The sequence below is a fragment of the Psammomys obesus genome, unplaced genomic scaffold (genome assembly GCF_907164565.1).
Source record: "Psammomys obesus unplaced genomic scaffold, mPsaObe1.curated_primary_1811, whole genome shotgun sequence".
In the NCBI taxonomy this organism is placed as follows: domain Eukaryota; kingdom Metazoa; phylum Chordata; class Mammalia; order Rodentia; family Muridae; genus Psammomys; species Psammomys obesus.
In genome coordinates, this window is record NW_026592890.1 from 11,989,316 (window position 1) to 12,003,499 (window position 14,184).

The 14,184-nt window shown below is 46.2% G+C and overlaps 1 protein-coding gene across 1 annotated transcript in view; it reads left to right on the forward strand.

The window, feature by feature from the left end:
• The first annotated feature begins 9,073 nt into the window (after positions 1 to 9,073).
• Positions 9,074 to 14,184, forward strand: part of Rps6ka2 (ribosomal protein S6 kinase A2) — a 277,337-nt gene continuing 272,226 nt past the window's right edge. Inside the window, exons 1-2 of the mRNA XM_055615970.1 lie at positions 9,074 to 9,462; positions 13,259 to 13,318. Coding sequence (XP_055471945.1) covers positions 9,400 to 9,462; positions 13,259 to 13,318 — 123 coding nt within the window. The 5' untranslated portion in view covers positions 9,074 to 9,399. The remainder of the gene's footprint in view (positions 9,463 to 13,258; positions 13,319 to 14,184) is intronic.

The following is a 14,184-nucleotide window of genomic DNA, read 5'->3' on the forward strand; positions in this document are numbered from 1 at the left end:
CTGGGAAGAGGGGAAATTCACACTTGAGCAAACACCTCTTTATTACACTTTGCTCACTACATGCCAGGGAAGAAGTGTGCTCGCTAGAAAGAGCTGAAGAAGCACTTTCCCCTCATGATTGTATCGCTCTGGTCAAGTTCAACTCCAGATGTGTGTGTGTGTGTGTGTGTGTGTGTGTGTGTGTGTGTTACTGAAGAAGTGTTGAAACAAATTAACTTTAGCTTGGTTTATTAGGACAAAGAGTGGTTGACACCTGTGCATTTCTCCAGGCTAGTAGAATGTGGGAGTGCTACATGACAAGAAGCACAGGTCGTGTTCAGGGACCCCGGAAGTGACACACAGAAGCAGTCTGGCTGGCTCCAGTTGGGCATTATCTTTGTTGGGCAAGGTTGGACCAGTTGGCTACCTGTGGCTGACTAAACTCCCACTATTACTATTGGCAGATCTCAGTGTTTTGTTGCAAGAGCATGTCGATTTGGTTGAGGTTTGCTCACATGGAATGAGGTCAAAGTCCTATGCATAAAAGTCTCCTTCGGGCAAGGATGGCTGCCTTCTAGGGAGGGACACCTAACTCATGTTGCTACCTTGTGGGCAGAAAACTCAACCCCTGCTTTCAGGAATGCAGGGCCATAACCCTATCCCCCTCTCCCGGACTCCTATCGTGGTTTGAATGAAGAATGCCCCTCCATAGGCTCATGTATTTAAGTGCTGGTCTCTAGTTGACGGCACTGTTTGGGGAGGTTTAGGTGTGAGCCCTGCTGAAGGAAGTGTATTACTCAGGGCTGGCTTTGACAGTGCACAGCCTTACCCTACAACAGTTTGAGCTCTCCGCTTCGAGCTTCTTGTTGAAGGTGTGACCTCCCCACTTCCTGCATATGCTGCCAGGCTCCCACCATTATGCATTCCCCCTCTGGAACTATAGATTCTTTCTTCCATAAGTCAATTTTGGTCATGGTGTTTCATCACTGCAACAGGAAGTGATCAGTACAACTCCTGTCACTCATCTTTCCGGGGTCTCCAGGTTGCCTAGGAAGTCCTCACATTTTCTGTATCGCTGAAGCTGGCCTCGAGATCATGTTCCTTCTGCCTCCTTTCCAAGTTCTGGGGTTACATGTGGATACCGCACGCCTGGCCCAGCTTCTTCCTCTTCTACTCCTCCATTGCCTTCCCTTCCTCTTTTTCCCATCGTCTTCCCATCCATCTCTCCTCACCTCCCTTTCCTCCTTTTTCTCCATCCTCTATTATTTTCTTTTATATCATATTAATTATGAGAGGAAGGTCAAGGCCTATATTGCCCCAGACTCCTGAGAAGCCGTGGAGGATGCCCATAACTGGCCATCTGATGGCTGTAGAGCAGAGGGGCCCACATGCTTATTCTCGGGCCCTGTCTCCTACTCCCAAGGTAGGGCAACCTGTATAGGAGGCAATAGGAAAGGCTTGGTACAGAACATCCCCAACACTGATCCTTACATATAAGATCCCAGAACTGCCCCTCAGACACTCATGGAGATGCCATCTGCCCTGTCTGGGGCTTGTGCTCTCCTGCCACACTGTGCAGAAGGGTCCTTTGGGGACTTAGTGAGGAACCAAAAGTGGTTCTCCCAAGACTTCCTCAGTGCAACCTGAAAGAGAGCAAGGGTTCTTTTCCCTTAAATAAATGTATCTCATTTCAGTCTCTAGATGATCCCTAAAATTTCAAGCTAAATCAACCTATTCTGAAGTAACAACCTAGTCATATCACAGGGCTTAAAAGGCTCGGCTGCAACCATTCCTTTCCCAGCATTCTCAGTGCTGTGCTCAGTATTGATCTCTCAGCATTTTCTTATAAACTGCTTTCTCCTTCCATAACACTTTGAGAGAACCAAGAATTGATGAATTCATCCTGGAAGAGAGTGTCTGTCAGGTCCTAACCACTGTCCCTGTGCTTTATCTCCAATATCCAGCTTTATAAACCTTCTCTTGTTTGGCAGATGTGTTCAAAGACTGAAACAGGTCCCTGCTTGTCCCTGGTGAGACATTGGAAACACAGAGGTGCTACCTCAACACTGGGTGGGTGGCACAGCTTGAGCTCTGGAATATTGATAAACTCATTCATAAAGGGTAGAGAACCATGGATACTGTTGTTTTTGTGGTGCTCAGGCCTGAGCCTGGGCCTCTTGCGTGTTAGGTCAGTGCTCTCCCTCTGAGCTAGATTCTGGAAAAATTCTTTAATTTGCATTTTCTTCAAGGAAACACCCTCACACATGTGTGCAAAAACACAGGCACATAAAAACTTTCTTGTGGAAACTGGAAAGATGGTTCGGTGCAAAGATTCCAAGATGGCTAAGTTTGACCTCTTGGGTTCAGGTCGCCAGGATCTACACTGGAGCTAGACACAGCAATGCAAGAACCTCCATTCCTAATGTATCACTCTAGAGCAATGGGAGGCCAAGTCAATAGAATCTCTAGAAACTTGCAGGCCAGCCTGGCCTTAGCACTGATGACTAAACCATCTCAAACGAGGAGGAAAGACAAGGATGGACACCTGAAGGTTGTCTTACCTCCTCCACAGGCATACGTTGGCATATGCATGGCCATGGCACACAGGAACCAGCACCTCCCCTCCTCCTTCCCCACTGATTCTTCCATTGGCACTTCTTGAGCACTCAATGAGTGTTGAACACTGCGGCAGTGCTCTACAGAGCACTGAATGGCTTGTCCTCTAGTACTTTACCAACATCACGTCAGTAAACAAAACAGTTCACAGACCTGAAGTGAAGGTGGCTGTGGCTGAAGTGCGGTGCACTCAAACACACCAGTTGTTCGGCTCATTAATGGTGTACACCCTGCACAAATGGTTCTGTCCAAATAGGCTTGCAGGTCTCTTGCCGTCCTAGTCTGGAGGGCCTTCTCTGGTTGCTTCCGATGCGATGGACACACAACTTCTGTGATCAGCTTCTACCCGGCGCTCCCTGGTGCACATTTCCTGTAGAAAAGACTGCAGTTCCGCCTTAGACGTCCAATAGGACAATGACAAATTAATTATCTGACTGCCACCTTCTGGTTTTGCTACTTTATTATTCTGAGGTTACCTCTCTGGCAACACATTGATGCACATCTGTCCCTATTACTTCTTTGCTCTAAGCATTTCCTAAGTAGAACACTTTCTGGAAAAAGAACAAGAACAAAAACCTGATTTCCTACAAGGCCTCATGTCAAGGTTGGTTAGTCTCCTGCCAAGGTAAGAAAGTGTGTCAGTCTATTTTCTTTCTTTTCTTTTCTTTCTTTTTTTTTTCTTTCTTTTTTTTCTGAGACCTGGTCTCATGCAGGCCTAGGTTGTCCTTGAACTTGCTGTGTAGTCAAGGATGACCTTAAATTTCTGATCCTTCTTCTTCCTCCTGAGTTCTGGAATTACAGCACTACCTTGTCCTGGTCTAAACAGTAATGCACATTTTGTATAATTACAAAAGGGAAAGGGCTGTAAGTTTTAGCCATAAAATGGTAAATATTTTAGAATAAACATGTTTAAATTGGTTAAGACATGTGTTAAACCAGTATAGATACATAACATGGTACTTATTAATGTGTACAGGTGCCATGTTTTCATGTACTAGTCAAAAATCAAAACAAAAAGAAACAAGTAGGCCTGGCCAAGAGAAGAAGCAGGTCGGGGCTCCCAGGGCCTGCATCTGGTGTGTTCTTGGGATCATTGCATCCCCACTGGAAGCACTTCTGTTCTCGAGTTCTCTCAAGCCATGTGTAGAATCAGATAACATGCCTCGCTTGAGCCATCCAACTCCTCCCACAGGGAGGACTCTGTGCCACTAACGGTGTTACTCCATGCTCCACCCACCTGGTAGGGCCCCCCCGGGCACCCGGATGCTGTTGCCAGGAGCAGATAACTGATTCTGCAGATGATTTGGAAGATCCCTATAAATACCACACTTGAGCGATTACTCATGTTCTGAGAGCATAACTGCTGTGGTTCGGAGAATTAGCAAAGGCTCATTTCTGCTCATGTCTGATCTTCTGTAAGTACCAACTACAGTGAGGATTTGTTCCAATTCACTATGAACCTTGTGAGTACAGAGCAGCCTTCGATTTGCTTTGTATTCTCTTTAGTCAATTTCGTGTATTTGTTTCTTGGCCTCTTCAACCATTTTTTTGTTGGGGGCTGTGCATCTTAGCTAAGTGCTCTACAACTGAACTGCCTCCCCAGACTCTTCTTCCATTCTGTCCTTAATGACTGCTGAGCACTTCTCTTGTAATAAAGATACTCAACAATTATAAAAATGCAGCAAGGATTAATAAAACACTTTATGCTGTGGGTTGAGGCTGGCTCATGACACCCTTCACTTCTCAGCTACTTTAAACAACACATTTTAAAACAATATACATACATAATTTTGCTTTCTCATATTTGATCATAGGTATCATGCCAACATATGGTTCAGAAGAGAACACATCTTAAAGTCTACAACTCTATTCATTTTGATATGAAGCGCTTGCTGAAGCCGCATTTGCTTGCCTGCATCTCAGCAGCTGTGTGTGTCTGAAGGGGATAGCATCCCTCGGCATGGCCCCAGGGGACTACAAAAGCCCCGTCTTCCTGAAGATGGCTTGTTCACAGGTTCTAGCTGCTGTATGATCAGAATCCTGAAGGCTGAGATAAATGTTTAGCTAGAGGATAATTAAATAAGCCCTAGCAGTTGCGTAGAGGGCAGTCACTGCCAAAGGCACTATATCAAGAAAGAGTATAGCTTTGGTGTTGGTCTTTCCAGGGCCAGTGAGGTCGGACTCCAAACAGAAGGCTGGCAACCCAGATGGCATGGATGTCATGAGCCTGCACTAATTTCTGGAAAATATATGGAGGCAGAAAGATGGTGTCTCGAAGCGGGAAGGTAGCATGGCATCATTCCCACTTCCTTCCGTGCTCCCATGTGCACACATTTGTATTACCGGAACCGCCAGCGCTGGCACAGAGCTGTGCTGCTACTCGGAGGAGGAGTCTCTGCAGCCGGTGGAAAAACCCAGGTGTCCTATTCAGGCAGGCTGGGTTACCATGACTCTTCTCACTGATGAGATGAAAGGATCAGTTGGGAAGATGGCAAGTTCCTTCTTTAAAAAATTTCGCCGAGCTTATGCTTTGCTTTTCACAGTAAAGAGAAGGTGTTTACTCTCTCTGCTCAGCCTTTAAATTTGTTTCCTAGTGAGTAATTTCTTAGGGGGGAAAAAAAGCCTGTGGCTGTTGTAAAGCCCGTGGCTGTTGTAAGGCACGTCATGATGCCGCTGTGCTGGAGAGGGGGCTCTGACAGCAGCCTGTGAGGGCATCTGGGGTCCAGTGCCTTGGTATCTTCCTGGACCCACTGAAGACTGCCAATAGTTGAAGTGAATCTGGAAGCCTCTGCAAGCTGCCTTGTGATTTCACCGCTGCCGGTAGCCATCATGTCTCCATGCCTGGGTGGCGCTTGTGCAGGGGAGGGCAGTGCAGGATCTTCATGCTTCTTGGTACAGAATTCCATGGAATGGCCATACTGCACTGTCTGGTTCATTGTTCCATTCTCTCTAGTCCCCAGGGGATGCATCACTCTGCTCCTGTGCCACAGCAACACAGCATCAGCTTAGACGTGTTTTCTCTCACAGTCTGGAGGACAGAAGTCCAAGGTCAAAGTGTGGCAGTATGGTGCCCTTCCCTGCAGGAATCTAAAGCAGGAGCTTGCCCGGGCCTCCATTAGTTTCCTGGAAAATGTGCAGTTCCTTGAACTTTGGTGGAAAGACTTCAGCTCCACATGGTGCTCTTCGAATGCTGTGTGTGTGTCTGCATAAAAATCCCCCTAAAAGGTTCCAGTTATTAGGAAGGTGACCCCCACACCACTGTGGCTTCTGCATGGATCCACACTCTACATATGAATGGATAAAGGCAGGACATCAAGACCTCAGTGCATGCACTTGAGGGCACAGAACTCAGCCAATACCAAGAAGTAGCTTGCCTTTTTGTTGAAATGAATTTGGTTCTAAGCTGTCTGTGTATATGTGTGTGTGGGGGGGGAGAAGAGAGATAAAGAGACAAAAGAGAGAGAAACCCTAGAATGTGAAACTAGAGACCACCGCACTAGAACTGAGCAATTTGTCTTTATGTACTTCAACTGCAAGGTGGACAAGGACAGGATAGAGCCTGAGTCATTTGAAAATGGTTGTCAAAGACAGAACGGAGCCCAAAAGCATCTCATTATTTCAAACACCAGGTGGTTTAGATTTAGCTGAGGCCTTATTCCTCCGCTCATGCAGCCTGCTGCTTCATCATTGCTGGGAAAGCTGAACTACGTAGGACAGCAGTGAGTGCCAGCAGTGAGACACCACAAGCTCCAGCACCTCTCCACAGCAGGGAAGAGCCACTTCCCCATGTTATGGGAAGCTAAGGTGGGCAGGCTCCCCTTTCCTTCCTTCCTTCCTTTCTGTGAGAAAACAAACACGTTCTCAGACGAAAGGGGTAAGAGTACATTGTACTCTTATTCTCATTTGTACGGAGAGTTTGTGGGGCTGGATTCTCTGGGTTAGACGCCCATTTGTCTGTCTCACATCACCATGATCCTGTGGCTAGGGACTCCCACAGTGCTTCCCATCATCCTTACTCTGCAGAGTTGAATCCGTTGAAGAGTGTTCATATCTACCGGGGAGGTTTCTTGGGAGCTAGATTTTGGAGGTGTCACTCCTGTTGAACAAGTCATTTGAGTTTTCTTGGGACTTAGTTGAATACTCACCCAAAATAATTTGGTTCTTTACAGCCATCTTTATCCTCTCTGGAACTTAGATGTAATTATTTTCCCCAGAAAAGTCCACTCCTTCTTTACTTTTATCTGTCTTTTCTGTGTAACAAAAGCTTTATAATTGGGGCTAACATTTTTCTGGAGTATTAATTTTTCTTTTGTAAGTTTCCTTTTCCATTTTACTTCATTCTTAGGTCCTAGATGGCCTGTTTTCCAATCCTCTACCTTTCCGGTCCAGCAAGCTTGCTGCATTCCCTGAGTGCCCAAGTTGTTTGCTTTGAACAACCAGCTATATGTTCCAAAGGGAACAGAGCAGAGTGAACTGAGCCCTGCTCCCATGGCTCACTTGGAGCCTCACCCTCCTCCCATACTGTTTCTTCAGGCTTCTCTGCTTCACCTGGAAGATGGCAGAGTGGGGTTCAGCTCTCGTAGCAGAGGCCAGGAAGGGACCTAATGCTGATTATGAGCCATTTATGTGGCAATGCCCAACACACTCCTTACAGTTATCAGCTTTGGGGTTTGCTCACAGACAGTTATGGCAAGGATTTTAACCCAGGGCTTCCCTGAAACTTGGGTTCACTCTAGTCTCCCAGGAAACGTGGCTCACCCTGAGAGACCCTATCTAAACCTCTTTCTTTCTCATTCCTCTCTCAAAAAGAAGAACTAATATTTACCTCCATCTTTCCATACGGGGACATCTGTAGAATATTCTAGAAATGGGGGGAAGAGGGTTACAAAAACACAGCAAGAAAACTATTGTGTCTCCTTTCAATGCCTGTAGAAGTTTCAGGTCTTCAGTAGTCAGATGAAGTGTTTTTCACATCTTTTCAGAAGTCTTTTTGTGGAGTGGTTACCCTGGCTTTATTACAGAGAAAATCCACTTCATTTTGTCTGTTGTCAGCCCATGACCTTTTACATTGTGTCTCAAATGGCTTTATCATGGTCAGCACACGAGACGCCCTCACTCTGCTCTGTCAGTCAGTAGGTGTCCAGTGGAAGACTGAGCAACATCTCTGTTATTTTTATCCTGAGTAGAATTAATTTTTAAGGTCCCTGCTGGCCTCATTTTGTAAAAAGATGGAGTATGAAGTGACTATTGTATATCCACGCTGAGTCTTGACCCCTCTGTTAACGTCAGGTGCAGGATTTTGTTGCAAAATGTGAAGTATGCAAGAATTGGGCCTCTTTCATTCCTGATAAGTTGCATTTCTTGGTGATTTTATAAAGATGAAAAGGACATGATAATGTTCTGAACCAGTAAGCCATTGCCTTAGAGCCATTGTCTCAAAGATAAGGGCACACAGAAATGAAAACGCTTGCTCTCAGAGCAAGGTTAAACTGCGTTTGTCTTGAACACTATTTCCCAGGAGAAGGAACCAAATCAGTCCAGGCTCAGTAGTGAGAGAAGAGTGCATCTTCTCTTGCATGTGTTTCCTATTCCAAGATAGAGGTGGAAGAGACCAAAGATGCTCCCACAAGGAATCAAGGGCAGGAGGTACTCCCTAAAACACACTCCCTCCTCAGGGAAGCTAAGTTTCTCGCCTAAGGAAGATAAATCAGGGTTTCCTTTCTTTGATGTCATGCATGTTCATAGGTACTTTGCTTGTCTTTGAGCCACGGAACTTTTTCATCTGTGAAATGGGAGTGAAATACCCACGTTGAGTAGAAAAATAAAATGAGATAATGTTCCTGGTGCATGGGGAGTGTTTAGAGTAACAGCTGTTCTGGCCCCTCAACATCCCTGTCCTGTCCTCCATAGATCCTGCTGGGGTTCAGACAGCCCAGGCTCTGCTCTCTCCTGTAGAGAGGACAGGAATGCCTTACTTGAACATCCCTGCATCTAGTCCTGTTCTCCTGGTTAGGGCAGGAAAAGTGTGGTCAAAGATTGGATCCTGAGGTACCCATCCTGCCTGGTCCCTTTGGCTTGTGTGTTTACTCCTTTCCCCTGGCTGTCACCAGCCCAATCCCTGAACAAGGTAGTTGGTTGGGGACAGCAGGGAGTCGCTGCACCAAGCTACTGCAGGAAGCAGCGCAATCCCTAAAGCGCGGTATCTGAAACCCTCATGTGGAGGGTTGTCTCTGTTGCATCTGGCCTCTGGCCTCAGCAGAACTCCTAACAGGGTTGGTGGTGTGTGTCCCAGGCAGTGTCGCAGAGGTGGGGAGGGGAAGGGCAGAGCCTGAGCTCCAGTCCCTCCTTCTCCCTTCCTGGCCCTCCGTTGCTAAGCGGTTTCTATGGCAGCAGCATCCTCAGACTCAACTTTCACCCTCATTTAGAGCCAATTAAGGTAAAATAGTGAGGGGAGGGAGCAGAGTGGCAACGTAACCGGGAGGCAGGGAAGCACTTGGAAGCTGCAAGCAAGGCTTTACTCTGTCAGACGCACAGGCACAGACACTCAGCCGCAGCTCCAGCTGCAGTCCTCCTTGCTCGCTGTGCTGCAGCCTGCTGACGAGGCTAAGCAGCCACACTGCAGACCTCAGGACCCTCCCCAGCTCGGGCGATCGACCTGGTGTCTTTCCTACTCTCCACGCCAGCCTGGCCTGCTGCCCCAGCCCCTGGCATCCCGTCAGGCCGACTCTCCGGCTGCTTGGTGCCTGTGCTCGTCTTCTTTCTTACTATCAACACTAGATTGGAAGAAAGAGAAAGTTTAACAAAATGCCGATCGCACAGTTGATGGAACTATGGAAGAAGATCGAGGTGGAACCCATGGAGGTAGAGGTGAGTACGGAAGAGGGCGGCAGGCACTTTCTCACAGTGCCCTTTGGCCTGTGGCAAATGGTCTTGGACTCAGTGGAAAGAATTCACAATTATCAAGGGGCCGTTGGCGTGGCAGAGATGCAGATGTTCTGTATTCACGTTTTACAAATGTGACCACGCACGCGTTTACATTCGTGTGCCTTTGGCAGTGCATGGTACTGGCGTGTGCATGGAATGAACAGGAGATGAGCGCTTCTGCCAAAAGCCACCCTTCAGCATGCTTCATGCAGTGTCTTGTACTCTGAAGTACTGCTTTTGTCAACTAGTTGGCACCAGTTTGCTTTGCTTTCAACAAGTGGCTCATGGTCTAGATCTCCATTTGCTAGAGACCAGCCCGCTAGAAGGAACAGAAAGATGAGACACGAATACATGAAGACAGCCATGTGTTCAGCTGGAGGGGCCACTAGAGATGAGAGATGAGATGAGAACTGCCAGTGTCTTAGTGTTGGGACGATGGTGGTGGAGACGCTGCTGACACTTTTTTCCCAGGGGATGTGGCAACCTCTGTGGCCAGGAATTTCATTTGCTCCATTTGGGTTCTACATGACCACCAGATATTTTTCTGAGAAGAAAGTTTTCCAAAGTTGTTAAGACTGACTGCATTTCTAGACATAGCTGTGTTTTGTTAAGAGCAACTGAAATTGCAGTTGAAAATGATTAATTTTTATAGGCTCCTAAATATCAAAATCCGAGGTTTAGTTTCTGCCTCATCTAACATTACACTTTCAAATTCCATGCTGACTGCTTTGCATTTTATGACGACATGGAGACAGCCACATGAATAATTTTTTAACTGAATGAGAGATTCTGTTTCAGAAGACAGTTTATTTGGTATTTTATATTGAAGACTTTCTAGGCAGGTCAATTCCCATTAAAATACTGGACTAGGGCTCGCAAAATTACTCAGTGGATGAAGATGCTTGCTGTCAAGCTGAGCTCCTAAACTTACATGGTAATAGAAAATAACTGGCCCCTGAAAGTTGCCTTCTGACCTCTATATACGTGTGTATACACACTCACACACGCACACACACACACACACACACACACACACACACACACACATGCACAGAGGGACAAAGGCAGAGACAGACAGAAAGACAGAGAGAAAGAGATAGATAGAGATACACAGAGACAGAGAGACCAACAGACAAAAAGACAGAGACTAACTAGCATAACATTTTTAAGTGCTTAGAATAAGTGTTGGTTATACATAGGAATAGAGCCTTTCACAGATAATGTATCTTGTAGCTAAAGCAAGGGTGTTGGCGCAAGGGAGTTGCCTTGGTGAGCGAGAATGACACTTGGCACTGCCTCTGTTGATGACCTTACTGGCACTTGATGCTGCTTTGGAGTCGAAGGCAAAGCTACTCATTCCGTAGCTGAGAACTCAAGTCTTTTTATATTTTTTTTCCTAAAAGCTATTTGAGTCTTCTAAAAATTCAACTAATGAATGAACAAATGATGAGAGCAGACATTCTCTTATTTCCTGTAGCTGACCCTATTGTCTGTGGTCTGATGTCCAGCTGCTTCTTGAAGGTAGTGCTCTTTATGGGGAGGGGACACAGAAATGGGGCTGATGGGGAGAGGCAGGGATGAAAGAAATGTTAGTGCTGCTGGAATCCTGGGTCTGGCATGGTCACCACAACAGAGACTCCCAAGAGCAGCTTGTGTTTAAAATATTTCTGATGTCGATTAGAAATAGACTAGCCTCAGGCAGACTCAGACCATTATAAAAATGTGCCATGACCCAAGAAAACTCTTGCAAATGCAAAATCTTGAAGCAGAGTTGATGGCACCTGCCCTGCCCTGCTGCCCAGCAAGATAGAGGATTGTGAGTTTCTTTGATTAATGTGTCTGATAATATGAGGAGACCCAGTGTGCTGAATAGTCTCAAAAGAAGACTTTTCCTCAGGCTTTCTGGGTGAGTTTTTCAGAACAGCAAACATGTGGAGTATGCAAAGTTAGGATGGGGCACCACATTGTCAGTAATCAGGAACCAGGGAAAACTGTTTCCACAGAAGGAGCAAAACTGAGATGCTGACAGTGTAACATTTGCAGCTCCGAGGAACTGTCTGTGGCCTCAAGTGTGAAATTCCTGGGACTCGGTGCATTGAAGCTGACTTTATTATCTTATTTTGCTGATGTTCTATGTTCTATGCTGCCAAAATAACTCACAGATCAAGAAGGTGGGCAGAGCCGGGTGGAACTCGCATGGCACCTGACTTCCTTGCATCTGTGGAACACATTGAACTGGCTAGAAACCAGTGTTCCCAGGAACACTTCACACTAACATTGCTATGCTTTACTTCCCTCTCCATCAGTTGTTCTCTCATCCACAGTTCTAAGAAACCTTGGAATCTGAGGCCCACTGAAGCAGAACATGGTATATGCTTCATAAAAACCAGTATTGCTTCAGTGCATAGAATAGGAGGAACCCATTGATTATCAAAGGAGACTAACTGTGGTACTATGAATTGGCTTTTGGATATTTTGGATAGTATTTTACCCATGAATGGGGTAAAAAAAATGCTAATTAAAAACTGGAGGTTCCAGAGAACCCCTGAAGAATCTAGTGTGAAGAGGAAGCAGTGGTGTTCTGTGAGTTGTATTCACTGGCTAAAGGCACATACCAGAAGCAGGACCCCAGGTTGCCCCTCTCGACAGGGTTTCACTGGCCACAGTCATGCTCTGGAGAGAAAATAAGAAGTGACGAGAGAGCCAGTGTGTGAAGCCACCTCTAAAGTTTAGCTGACTCATTTGAATCTTATTTTTGCAGGAGCAAGTGTGAGTTTTCTGAGATGTCACAGTGCATTAGGGAAAGCAAAGTTCTGATTTTCAAACACTACACATCAACCATGATTTCCTGGTGACTCAGAGTCATGCTAGTGTGATTTCTCACGGAGCATGGGTACTGGCTTGGCAACCATGGCATTGTCAGCAGCTAACCTGGAGCATCAGAGCACACCAGAGCTCCTGATAGGTGGGCCTGTTTCACTGAGTTCTCCCGGAATCTCAAGGCGGTTGGGGCTGCCACCTTTCTGATGTTACTGTGGGGAAACTGAGGCCATCTGAACAGTTTTCCATGCTATTGCATAGTAAGCAAAGATGTTGCCCTGTCCCTCCCACTTGAGCCCTGAGCTACACAGATGCTGTTTTATGCCGTTGTGAGCCCAGAACTTTACTATCTGTGATCTAACTGTAATCCCCAAGCCCAGGAGGCAGAGGTAGGAAGACTGCTGTGAGACCATACCTGTTTATATAGCTAATTCCAGGGTGCAAGAGTTTTTATAAGACAATTACTGAAAAAAACCAAACCGCAAAAATCTAGTTTCTCTTCTAGAATTAGCCTGAGACTGATTTGATCCCATTCAAATAGGAATGATTGCAGATCTTTGCTATTGGTCCACGTCCATCCTCACTGTACTGATGTTTGAGCTTCGTGTAAGCTTGTGCCTCCTGTCTCTTGCTGGCTAGAGGCTGTGTAAATGTCTTCTCCTTTGGATTGTGCTGGAAGTTATACACTCTTCACTGATTCAGCAGTTTGAGACTTTAGACATGAATACCCACGGCCTGCGTGTAAAACACCTGTCTCCAGTACAAGGCGTTCCACAGTCACTGGTCTGTCTAGCTGCAAGGGAGCCATGGAACAGACCCATCACCTACCAAGCCAGTTATAATCATGCTGCTTACGCATCTGAAGTACTGATACAAATCTCAAGGTGCTAACCCTATTAACCCTTGTCTCTGTTGTCAGAACGCCGAGGAGGAACTCAGCCTGGACATAGAGCCCACCCCAGAAGATGCCACAGAAGAAGTAACTATATCTTTTTTTTTTTAAATTACCTTGTTGTTTGTGGCAGATTGGACCTGGAGGGTAGAATGGAATGACCTGGAAATTTAAAGCAATGACCCATAAGCAGCCATTTTAGTGAGATGTGTGTCTATCTGAAAATATAGACATACATGTGCACATGTGCATATTTGTGAGTATCCTGTCAGTGTGTCTCTCAAAAGAAACAGTTTAACACGGGAAGACAAACATAAGCCAAGGGGAGCCTTGTCTTCAGGAGAGCACTAGCTTGCTATTGACTGTGAAGGCAGGTGTGAAAACCGCTGGCAGAGGTACAGGAGTATAGGAATTGATCCTGCCTTCAGGAAGTTATGTAACATGGCTCTTAGAGGGCTTTGTGAGTATGGAAGCAAGCGACAGGATCCTGACAGGTGGATTCATCCATGGGGATTACCTTTTCAGTGGTGCAGGAGAAGATGAGGGTCTAAATGAGAAGAGCTGAGGGGGCAATTCGGAGAGCTCAGTGAAGAGCAGGGCAGGGCAGGGAGGCTGATGCAAAGAAGAGCTGCGGGGCATCTCAAGAGGGTGGTGTCCTGAGATGAAAGTGAAACACCAAAGCAAGAAGAAAACGGGATGTCATTAGCTGCGAGTCTCTCAGCTTCGATGCTTCATAGGAGCCTGTTATCCAGCCAGAGAGCTGGGACCTGGCTTAGACACAGAGACAATGTCCCTGCAAACTCTGGTGACACAGAGGGCAGGTTTGGACAAGAGTGTGTCTGCTAGAAAGACGTTGGACAGTAAGGGCTAAATTCCAAAGCTTAGTTGAAGCTGAAGCAAAAGAATTATAGACAAGCAATTTTATATCAAACTCTTAGAAAATAAATTCTGTC